Source organism: Lepus europaeus, chromosome 19, assembly GCF_033115175.1.
Source record: "Lepus europaeus isolate LE1 chromosome 19, mLepTim1.pri, whole genome shotgun sequence".
Classification (NCBI taxonomy): domain Eukaryota; kingdom Metazoa; phylum Chordata; class Mammalia; order Lagomorpha; family Leporidae; genus Lepus; species Lepus europaeus.
Genome location: NC_084845.1, coordinates 60,201,743 through 60,213,813, shown reverse-complemented (window position 1 = coordinate 60,213,813; position 12,071 = coordinate 60,201,743). Strand labels below are relative to the sequence as shown.

The 12,071-nt window shown below is 43.0% G+C and overlaps 1 protein-coding gene across 1 annotated transcript in view; it reads left to right on the top strand.

The window, feature by feature from the left end:
* GLG1 (golgi glycoprotein 1) overlaps positions 1 to 12,071 on the top strand; it is a 127,368-nt gene that overhangs the window by 65,778 nt on the left and 49,519 nt on the right. Inside the window, exons 3-6 of the mRNA XM_062177548.1 lie at positions 2,401 to 2,487; positions 7,009 to 7,224; positions 10,163 to 10,366; positions 11,837 to 11,908. Of these exons, the coding sequence (XP_062033532.1) occupies positions 2,401 to 2,487; positions 7,009 to 7,224; positions 10,163 to 10,366; positions 11,837 to 11,908 (579 nt within the window). The remainder of the gene's footprint in view (positions 1 to 2,400; positions 2,488 to 7,008; positions 7,225 to 10,162; positions 10,367 to 11,836; positions 11,909 to 12,071) is intronic.

Here is a 12,071-nt window from a genome sequence, read left to right as displayed (position 1 = left end):
GCCCTCTTCCCCTGCACTCCTGTTGCACCTGGTGATGCCTTCACTACCTCCTACAGCTGATCGTAGCCACCCACTGGACAGCCTCTTACTCTCTACTTCTGTTTGTTCTCCTGGTTCCTAACACCGTGCCTAGAACACAGTCAACAAATGTTCACCTTGGTTTTCTCCGGGAGCCTGTGGTGCTGCAGGAGATGAGACTGTGTGTGGTGCGCGGTCATGGGTGCTCAAGAGACGCTGACGGGTTCAGTGACTGGTTGATGCCGACCTTCCATCTTGGAGGATAGCAGTCAGAAAGAAAAGAATGGGGCCCTCCAGCAAACATCTGTTCATATCCTGCATCCTACCAGGTTTTCCTGTCTCTCCATCTGAACAGTTTTAAAGGCTGATTGAAGTTTTTAATTTGAAGCTATAAAGATAAAAATAATATTCAGCCCTCACCTGAGCATAATAAGGGTTTAGGCTGCTTCTAGTTTAGCAAATGTTAGAATAGATGTGTAAAATGCAACTTACAGTATTTGTGTCAAGTGTTTTAAAGGAATGAAGATAGATATTGCTGGAAGTTAGACTCCAGGTGACTCACTTTCATAAAAATGAACTGTGATATTAGCTACTTGCCTTCATTCTTCACCAAGCTTGAAAACACATCACCCATGGTTAAATCAAAGAAGCAGGAGATTTTTCCAGCAGCTCAGCCAGGAACTGAGATCTTTAATCAGCCAGCGGTTACCACATCAGGCTCAGCTCTCGAGGCCATTCTTTTGCTGATCCTGCCAGTAATCTTGGTCTAGAAGACATTATCAGGAAGGCTCTCATGGGGAGCTTTGATGACAAAGTAAAGGAGCATGGAGTGGTCCTGTCGCAGACTGTGGGAGTAGTGCCTAGTGGCGCCAGCACTCAGTTGTGACCAGTAGTGAGATACGGAGAGAGGAAGGGGACCCCATCACCTCATTCAGGAGGCGTTTGCAAACCAAAGCTGATTAGCAAGTCAAACAGTAGGAAATCAAATCTCCCATCCCTGGGCAAGCCTACCTGGGAAGTGAACAGCCCTCTTCGGTCTCCTCTGTGCATTCTGAGGGGGACTACCACAGGCAGACGCCAGGGTGGGCCTGGGAAGACAGGCCATCTTCAACAGGCTCAACACAGTTCCCTTATAACCCCCTGACACTGCGGATGCTCAGCAGCATGCCACCAGCACCGATCGCATGTGCCCCCTGTGCTGTGAACCAGGCAGCTCCTCACCAACAGAACAGGATCTGGGAGCAGGAGCCCGCCCCTCTGCTCTCAGCACAGTATGAGACACTGTCGGACAGTGATGACTGAACCACACAGACGGGGGACACGGCAAGGGGAGGGGCTCGTTCTCGGGTATTTTAATTGCAGGTCAAAAACCTGCCCATATGATTTGTCCCCAAAGACTTTTTAGGAGAGCCAGGGCCATAGATGATGGAGAAATGATGGAAATTCATTTGGAGCATCAAACAGGAAGAAACAGAAAATAGCCTTCGATATGCCACAATTCAGTGGATTCTAATAGTGGAGGGTTGAAATGTAGAGTTTTTAAAAGTGGACAATTCCTGTTCCTACATCTGTTTGTAAAGAAAACCATAGTGTCTTTAAATCACTCATGTAAATAGATGACCTTTTTGCAGTGTAAAAAAATAAAATAAAAACGAACTGTGAAAGCACTGTCAATTATGAAATCTGAAACTGAACCCAGCAGATCTAAACTCTTGGGTTAGACTTTTTGGTTTAAGCAGAATTTAGCTTGGATAACTTATCTATAGTTTTCTTTGAAAGGACAGGCATTTGGCACAGTAATTAAAATGAGGCTTGGGATACCTGCATCCCATATCAGAATGCCTGGGTTCGAGCCCTGGCTCTGCAATCAGTTCTACCTAATGCTAACCTCTGAGGAAGCAAGTGATGATGGCTCAAGTGCTTGGTTCCCTGCCACCCACAAGGGAGACCCAGGTTCAGTTCCAGGTTCCTGGCTTTGGCCTGGCCCAGCCCTGTCTATTGCAGGCATTTGAGGAGTAAACTAACAGGAAGATTTTTCTCCCTCTGTTTATATTTTATAAAAATAATATATCATTTTCTTTGAAAACTTGATCAGGGATTTTAATATTTATTTATTTTAAAATAATTTTTAATTCATACCTTAAAAAATTGTCCTTAAAGAGAAATGTATGTCAAAATGGTAATACTTTAATTTTGTCTGCAGTTTTTTCCTTTTTATCTTTGAATGCAGTGGTGTTTTATCTTTCTGTTTGTTACCTCACAGGGAATATGCTTTATCTGACTCTGTACAATAGACTTTTGTCATTTATAGTAACTGTTGATCAATTGCATACTACTCTAACGGTATATTCCCCCTTTGTTCTATTTTTCTCTTGTACCTAGTTATTGTGGAATTACAAGCTGAACCTAACTACAGATCCCAAATTCGAGTCTGTGGCCAGAGAAGTTTGCAAATCTACCATATCAGAGGTAGGCTATTGAAAAGAGTGTGATGGATGTTTAGTAACTGAAGAGAGAATTACATCGTTGAGCAGACCAGTCATTAAGAGAGGAATGACTCAGTTACTTTACTTGTCTGAGGATTCACATCTGTCTTGTTGGAGAGCTAGGAAGCAGGGTGTAATTAGACTTCTTTTTGTTAGCATCCACCTACACTTGGAGGAGGATGCTATTGACTGAAACAGTTGGAAATGAGGTTCTTTGGTCCCTAGACAGCCAGTGTGCTGCTGAGGTCATCAGTGCTGCTTGCACACATCTCACAGTTGCCAGATCTGAGGCACGTGACACTGGTTTCCCTGGGAGGCTTGCAGATACTGCTCAGTGTCCTGGCTGTGCAGCTGGATCCATTGAACCCCAGCAGCATATGCTTCAGATTTTAGGAGCTTGTGATGGAAAGGGTGAGGCTATGATTATGTATATTGTTATAAATTGATACGGAAGATAAAAACTAAAACAATTAGTGACAATTTTAGCTCTGTAGAGATGGTAATGGGAGAAATTCTGAATTATTTTTCATAGCTTAGTGTAAACAACAATTGATGTTAATGAACATCATGCTACTTCAAATTTTGGGTTTTGTTTTGTTTTGTTTTTTTGTTTTGTTTTGTTTTGTTTTAATCAGGAATAGGAACCTCCAGAAAGCCAAAGATTTCTGCATAATGAATGATGAGAATCTCAGAGAGAACAATTCTTAATTTTCCACCCCCAAATTATAGTCACAAGTCTTGTGCCATTCTAATCTGTCTTCAAACTGACTCTATTGACAGCTTTTGTCAGGGCCACATTGTCCAGAGCTCTTAGGGAACACCTTGCCCCACCTGGCTAAGCCCTTAGCTGTGTTCCTCGTTTACACATCGTTATGGGGTCCTCTTGTCTTCCTCAAACCTGCTAATACTAGATCAGATATCTTTTCATCTTTAAAGCAGTGACCCTTTCTGTTTACCTGGGAGCTTTGGGATAGAACAGTATGTGCTCGAATAACTGACCTTTAGCTCCTTGCATTAGTATTCTGCATCTCAGACTCTAGCAACCTCTGTGACTGAACCGCTCATGTAAAGTATCAAGGGCAGTGATGTTTGCTTAATAACAAAAAGAAATACTAACAAATGGTCTTGGGCTTGAACTTTAAATATGTGTGCATTCCTGCTATATTATGGCACTATCAAAGTGTAAAAAGGTGAGATTTTTGTTTTTTGGCACATTAGTACACTTACATGCAAACATAAAGGTGTTTGTTTTGCCCCATTTTGCGTCAGTATCAAATGTATACCAATTTGGGGCTGGCGCTGCGGCTCAATAGGCTAATCCTCTGCCTGCGGCGCTGGCACACTGGGTTGTAGTCCCGGTCGGGGCGCCGGATTCTATCTCGGTTGCCCCTCTTCCAGGCCAGCTCTCTGCTGTGGCCAGGGAGTGCAGTGGAGGATGGCCCAAGTGCTTGGGCCCTGCATCCGCGTGGGAGACCAGGAGAAGCACCTGGCTCCTGCCTTCGGATCAGCGTGGTGCGCCGGCCGCAGCGTGCCAGCCGTGGCGGCCATTGGTGGGTGAACCAACAGCAAAGGAAGACCTTTCTCTCTGTCTCTCTCTCTCACTGTCCTCTCTTCCTGTCAAAAAAAAAAAAAAGTATACCAATTTGAATTCTGTGTGGAAATTTGGTTCAGAGTATTTACATACTTGCCAGAATGATTTCACTCTGCATTCGCTGCTTCCTTAGAATGTCTATATAATGAAGGTCCTCTGTGACCTTTTGAGGTGTTGCAGTTTTGTAAAAGATTGAAGTGACCAGGATACTTCTCTCTTTCTACTGGGAGATTATACTCAAGTCAGGAAAATTGAACTCAGAAGAACATAGTTCCCAGCAATCTATTTTATTATACATCTTCCTCCAATCTTCTTTTAAAATTTTTGAATCATACTTTAGGGAGAAAATAACATCAGAAGAGTTGTTTGCAAACCGCAGACCAAGCTGATTTTCTCTTGGGAACCGGGCCAATACCACCTGCCTGCCTTCCATCTCATGTCAGCAGATAGCGTGACTACCGTGTGTTTCCAGTGACACCTTGTGTGTCTGCTCCCCAGGCACTTCCCATTGACTCCTGTTCTTAAATGTGTCAGTGGTTTAATGCTGTTTTTGCTGTTAGTCTTAAGTTTAATAAGAGAGAAGCAATACATGTGGTTCAGCAGAACGGTTGAACAAAAGCATAAATTTCTCTTTTGCACACTACACCTTGTTGTAATTAGTGGTGAACTGGAATACAAATAGGTACCAGGTCTCTGTTTCAGTAAAATCCAAAGTGATTGAAGCTAAACTGTACGTGTAATTTCTTACTGGGGTGGTCATTCAAAATATCTTCTGTTTTCCTTTTTCTTTGCTTTTTTTTAATTTTAAATTGTTCAATATTAGGATATGAAGGCTTTCCTGCTATAATTTTAAAATCCAGGTGTCTACCACTGGTCTATTTTTTATCCAGGACTTTTTCCATGATTGAATTAGAAATGCTGGGATTTTTGAAAGAACTTACTCCTCCTCTTTCACTTCAGAAAATGTGCTTTGCTCAACAACAACAACAACAAAACCTTTCCCTAGAAATAAATTCATAATAGATTCATGGCCCCCTTTTTTAAGCATCACGCACACACACACACACACAAACTGAAAGAATTGCATTCATCTCTTTCTCTCTCTCTCTCTCTCTCTCTCTCTCTCTCTCTAAGGATTTATTTATTTATCTGAAAATCAGGGTTACAGTGCCGCCTGCAGTGCTGGCATCCCATATGGGCCCAAGTCCATCTTCCTCTGCCTTTCCAGGCCATAGCAGATAGCAGGATCAGAATTGGAGCAGCCAGGACTCGAACCGGCACCCATATGGGATGCCAGTACTGCAGGCGGCAGCTTTACCCGCTACACCACAGCGCTGACCCCTCATTCATCTCTTTTTTTTTTTTTTTTTGACAGGCAGAGTGGACAGTGAGAGAGAGAGACAGAGAGAAAGGTCTTCCTTTTGCCGTTGGTTCACCCTCCAATGGCCGCCGCGGTAGCGCGCTGCGGCCGGCGCACCGCGCTGTTCCGATGGCAGGAGCCAGGTGCTTCTCCTGGTCTCCCCTGGGGTGCAGAGCCCAAACACTTGGGCCATCCTCCACTGCACTCCCTGGCCACAGCAGAGAGCTGGCCTGGAAGAGGGGCAACCGGGACAGGATCGGTGCCCCGACCGGGACTAGAACCCGGTGTGCCGGCGCCGCAAGGCGGAGGATTAGCCTGTTGAGCCACGGCGCCGGCTCATTCATCTCTTTTGTTGGAGGCCTCTACTGTCTCTGGAGCCAGTGTGTGACTATTTACTTAAAATTCTCAAATCTGCTTCTTTAAAAGTAAACACAATTGTCTGTCTTAAACTGAGTTCTTAACTTGTTCCCAGTTTGACCCTGGGTGTAGACACAAAGAGACCTGGTTGGTCAGTGGGAGGTTTGTCCTTCACTGATACCTTTCGGAAAAGGAAAACATCTTTGTTTTATCTCATGTGCCTACTTTCAGTAGTTGGTATTGGAGGAGAAAATGGTTTCAAAAAGTCAGTGAAACACTTTTTTATCTTCAAAACGAATATTTACATTTGTCTGCATCCTCTGAATGAAAATGCCACTCTGTGTCTAATTTCCCTGCACGCAATAGACTTTTTCCAGACAACCTTCTCTGCTTTATAATCCAAGCTTTTAACCCTGTAAGTAGATTCCAGGCTTTTATGCCTGAATTTCAGCGTCTGAGGGGCCAGTTTACTTTATTAGCAGTTGTGGTTTGGCATGTACTTTGTGGGAACACTAGCCATATGGAGTCACCCTGTGTTTGATCCACTGGACTACAAGTCGAAGCCACCCAGACTAGCTTTGCAGCAGCCTTTGCCTCCCAGCTTTCGTACTGGACATCATCCGAAACATGTTTCTGTTCCAGACCAAACTGGTTAAGCTTAGATTCTACTAAATTAAAACACATGTGTCCAAATCCATAGCCTATTCAGAGCACATTAATGTCATGCCAAGAAGTAACGTGCCTGCCTTCCTCTCTCCTCTTGTCCTCTGGGTTCACCTAACGACAGTACTTTGCTGTGTAGCTTGGCTTGGGACGTGCCGCTGGACTGCAGGTCCAGCACAGCTTTCCAGAGCTACTGCCTAGATTCGTCTCACTGTCCACTGCATTCTTCGGCAAAAAGGACTTCTCAGTAAGACTGACTAAAGCTGTGGATCTTAAGAACCTTTTTTACTTCATTTAGAGATGAATTATGTGGAAGCATTTGGACATACTTTTACTTTCTGGCAAAAACATGTTAGTCAGGTATTTCCTGGACGGCAGAGCAATCTAAGTAGAGATGGTACAGTGTTTTTCTTTAAAGTGTGTTTATTTCTAAACCTTTTTTTTTTATCTCCCAAATAAAGAGATCAGGAAATCAGCAGGAAAATATGTGAGCATGGAATACTTGTATAAAACAGCCACTTTGTTTTGAGCAGATTAAAGAATGTGCTGATGAACCAGTAGGGAAAGGCTACCTGGTCTCCTGCTTGGTGGATCACCGTGGCAACATTACTGAGTATCAGTGTCACCAATACATCACCAAGATGACAGCCATCATTTTCAGTGATTACCGGTTAATCTGTGGCTTTATGGACGACTGCAAAAATGACATCAACATTCTGAAATGTGGCAGCATTCGGCTTGGAGAAAAGGTACCCACTGCATTGACTTCACCAGTAGTAAGGTCTTAGGAGTTTGATGAATGGAAAGCTAGGGATAGCTTGCAGGGGAACATTGAGGACCAGAGGTGGCCTTAAAGTTGAAATGAAAGAAACTTGCTCAGGCATTCTTACCTTCAAAGCTAGTTGGCCTGGGTATACCTTTCATGTGTTTGTAGCAGAATGTTTCCAAACAGTGTGAGGTAGCATCTGCCAAGATAGTGTGGTCATCACAACAGTAGCCCAATCACCAGTAAGGAGAAGCTCTTCTGCCTTTATCTCTCTTCTGCCTTTACTTTGGGTATTGGATGGCGTATCCAGTTCCAGCCCTCACCTCTGTTGAAATCTCCCCAGTGTTTCAGATACACAGAGAGGTTGTCAAAAAGTTTGTGAAAAATGTGTATTATAAAAAAAACTACATATGGGAGCCAGCGTTGTGATGTAGTAGGTTGAGCTGCTGCCTGCAATGCCAGCATCCTATATGGGCGCCTGCTGCTCCACTTCCTATCCAGTTCCCTGCTGATGTGCCTGTGAAGGCAGCAGAAGATGGCTCACACATTTGGGCCCCTGCCACCAACGTGGGAGACCTGGAAGAAGCTCCTGGTCCCTGACTTTCACCAGGCCCAGTACTGGTCATTGCAGCCATCTGAGGAATGGACCAACAGATCTTTCTCTGTGTCTCTTCCTTTATCTCTGTAACTTTTTCAAAATAAATAAATCTTTAAAAAATACAAGAAAAACTGCCTATGGATTTCAAACCCTTTTTCCACCAAAATAAACTTATCTTTTAACTCTGTTTTTCCAGACTTTTTTATTTATTTATTTTTTTAAAATTTATTTATTTTTTATTTGAAAGAGTTATAGAGAGAGGCAGAGAGAGAGAGGTCTTCCATCAGCTGGTTCACTTCCCAGATGGCTGCAATGGCTGGAGCTGCGCCTATCCAAAGCCAGGAGCCAGGAGCTTCTTCTAGGTCTCCCACGTGGGTGCAGGGGCCCAAAGACTTGGGCCATCTTCTATTGCCTTTCTAGGCCTTAAGCAGAGAGCTGTATCAGAAAAGGAGTAGCTAGGACTAGAACCGACACCCATATGGGATGCCAGCACCTCAGGCCAGGGCTTTAACCAGCTGCTCCACAGCGTCAGCCCCTCCACAGACTTTTTTATGTACCCTCTTTGCAGGAATCAGTAATAACACTTTTTCACTTATGTGGTTGGTGGTCTACAGTGTGGAATAGGCCATTATGTTTCTCCACAGGTCTTTTGTAGTGATTCTTGCCTGTTGACCACCAAGGTCACAGCTGATCAGCTTCCCCCAGCTCTAAATTTCAGTACCAAACCAGCTTCTAACTGCTTGTATGAGTTCTCTAATCTTGCTGTATATATACGTCACTGTTTGCATAAAAACAGTGGTTAGCACACACAGCACTCATATGAGATGCAGGCATCACAGGCAGTGGCTTTACCCACTGTGCCACAATGCTGGCCCCAAAAGGAATCTCTTGTATATTGTAAACAATAAGTGACTGGTAGTTTCTCTCTAAATTTCTCCTATCGCCTGTTTGTTTCTCCTTTGGTATATATAAATGCAAAGGCTTTCCTTCTGCTGGTCACTCCCCAAATGGCTGCACCGGCTGGGAATGGACCAAAACCAAAAGCCAGAAACCAGGAGCTTAATCCAGGTGTCTCCCAAGGCTGGCAGGGGCCCATGTACTCCGGCCATCTTCCGATGCCTTCCAAGCACATTAACAGGGAGCTGTATCAGAAATGGGACATGAACTGGGGCTCACATGTGATGCTGGCATTGCAGGCGGCAACTTAACTCGCTGCACCACAATGCCAGCCCCTAACGTATATCTTAGGAGTTATAGAAGATTGGGGCTCCTGAATGAAAAATATTTAAGGGAAATTCCCTTAAATATTAGGTGAATAAATACTTCTAGTTTCTATGGGGATGATGTATAATTAAATATAATTGTTTTAGGAAAACTCTCCAAAGCAGTATATAAACGGTGACAATTTTTGTGACTCACATTAAGATAAACTTAAAATGTTAGAGAGTATTAATGTCACAGACTTAGTGTTGTGGTGGTCATGGATAGTATAGAGTAGAAAAAGGAGAAAGAAGGTCTCTAACTTCTTTTCTCAAGGGATTTTCCAGTTTTTTCTTTTTTAACTGGCTAAAAGCACTATTATTTGAGAAATGCCTAGCTCTTAGAAGTAAATCAAGATAAATTTGTGATTTTGTTTCAGTATTGACATGACCTATGATCAGAGTGTTGGATCAATATCATCTCTTAAGAATTTCCTTTCTTTTTTTTTTTAAAGACTTGTTTTATTTATTTGAAAGAGTTACAGAAAGAGGTAGAGACAGAGAGAGAGATCGTCCATCTGCTGGTTCACTTCCCAGTCAGCTGCAACGGCCAAAACTGCACCGATCTGGAGCCAGGAGCCAGAAGCTTCTTCCGGGTCTCCCACGTGGGTGCAGGGGCCCAAGGACTTGGGCCATCTTCTACTACTTTCCCAGGCCATAGCAGAGACCTGGATCAGAAGAGGAGCAGCTGGGACTAGAACCAGCACCCATATGGGATGCCGGCACTTTAGGCCAAGACTAACCCGCTGCACCATAGTGCCAGCCCCTTAAGAATTTTCTGATATTAAAATTTCAGGCTCCTGGTTCTAGCACTGCGTGAACTATACTTATAACTCCAAGGACCTCTATTTTTGTTTATATATCATATGTATATTCTAACCAGTTGTTATTGAGGGCATTTTCTTTTAACTTCTATAATGTGATTGATTTCTTAATACAGCATCAATAAGCTAGCTATGTATTGCTTGGGTTTTTTGTTTGCTTTACTTTTTTTTGCTAACTAAATTATGTTTATTTAAAACCTATATAAGTTTTAAAATATTCATGCTCTTTGTATTTTATAGGATGCACATTCACAAGGTGAAGTGGTGTCGTGTTTGGAGAAGGGCCTGGTGAAGGAAGCAGAAGAGAAAGAACCCAAGATTCAAGTGTCTGAACTATGCAAGAAGGCAATTCTTCGAGTGGCTGAGCTGTCCTCTGATGACTTTCATTTGGATCGGCATTTATATTTTGCTTGCCGAGATGATCGAGAGCGTTTTTGTGAAAATGTGAGTCAGTTCAGAAGCTGTTCTTCTTTTCTTCTTAAATATAGTAAATTCTGTACTCAAATAAAACAGACCATCACAAGCCCTTCATGAAATAAAGGTGGAATTGGTCCCAGCCTAATACAATAGTGTTGGCTGCTCATCCTTGATGATCTACCATCTAGTTAGCAGCTGGATTCTGACTGTCCCAGCATATGTTTCTGCTGTTTTGTCTCTCTTCTCAATTTCTTTCTTTTTTTTTTTTTAAGATTTATTTATTTATTTATTTATTTGAAAGGCAGAGTTATAGAGGGAGAGCGAGAGAGATATCTTCCATCTGCCGGTTCACTCCCCAAATGGCTACAGTGGCCAGAGCTGAGCCAATCCAAAGCCAGAAACCAGGAGCTTCTTCCAGGTCTTCCATGTGGGTGCAGGGCCCCATGCACTTGGGCCTTTTTCCGCTGCTTTCCCAGGTTCATTAGCAGGGAGCTGGATCGGAAGTGAAGCAGCCAGGACTTGAACTTGGGATTAATCTGCTGAGCCACAATGCTGGCCCCTATCTTCTCAATTCCTGTTCTTATAAGTCTGCTCGGCTGGCACTGCGGCTCACCAGGCTAATCCTCCGCCTGCGGCGCCGGCACCTCGGGTTCTAGTCCCAGTTGCTTCTCTTCCAGTCCAGCTCTCTGCTGTGGCCCGGGAGGGCAGTGGAGGATGGCCCAAGTGCTTGAGCCCTGCACTCGTATGGGAGACCAGGAGGAAGCACTTGGCTCCTGGCTTCAGATCGGCGCAGCACGCCGACCATAGCAGCCATTTGGGGGATGAACTAACAGCAGGAAGACCTTTCTTTCTGTCTCTCTCACTGTCTAACTCTGCCTGTCAAAAAACCCAAAAACAACAACCACAAAAAGTCTGCTTTATGTATGAGCATCTTATTTTGTGCTAAGAACTCTGCTCATACCTATTCAATGACTTCAGCTTTGATGCACTAATTTATGTTTTTGGCTAAGGTGAAGAAACAAAAGGTGTCTAACTTTTAAAACCAAATCTTTGATTACTACCTGCTGCTCCTGTAGAACAACTTTCTAACACTGTAAATAGAATAGTATCCACCTTTACAACAGAGGACCCAGGGTGACTTGTGAGTACTTCTACCCTGCCTACTGCTTTGAATTAACAGATTTAACTCTCAGAGCCACTAGTGAGAGTTTTATTGGCTCTGTCATAAACTAAGAAAGGAGACTCAATCTAACATTCTTTTGGTTCCCTAATTAACAATATATCTGGGAACGAATGACAGTAGCCAAACATCATGAAAATTTTTTTTCATCTTTATTATAGTCACTGTTTTCTTTCAAAGGCTACTCAGTTTTATAAATGGCTAAGTCATTTACCCTCAAATTCTATTTAATAGAAATTTCTGTATGAGATTGTGGATAATACACAGCATAACTATGTAAATAATGGTAATAATAATAAGTATGTTCCATCTTACAGACACAAGCTGGTGAAGGCAGAGTGTATAAGTGCCTCTTTAACCATAAATTTGAAGAATCCATGAGTGAAAAGGTCAGTATTACTTGGAACAAATGAATATTTCATTAATTTTGTTAAAAGCTTTCTCAAATCCTGTTAATACTTTTTTTTTTTTTAATAAATGATTCATTTTTTTATTTGAAAAGCATAGCTACAGAGGGAGAGACAGAGATCTTCAGTCTGTTGGTTCACTCCC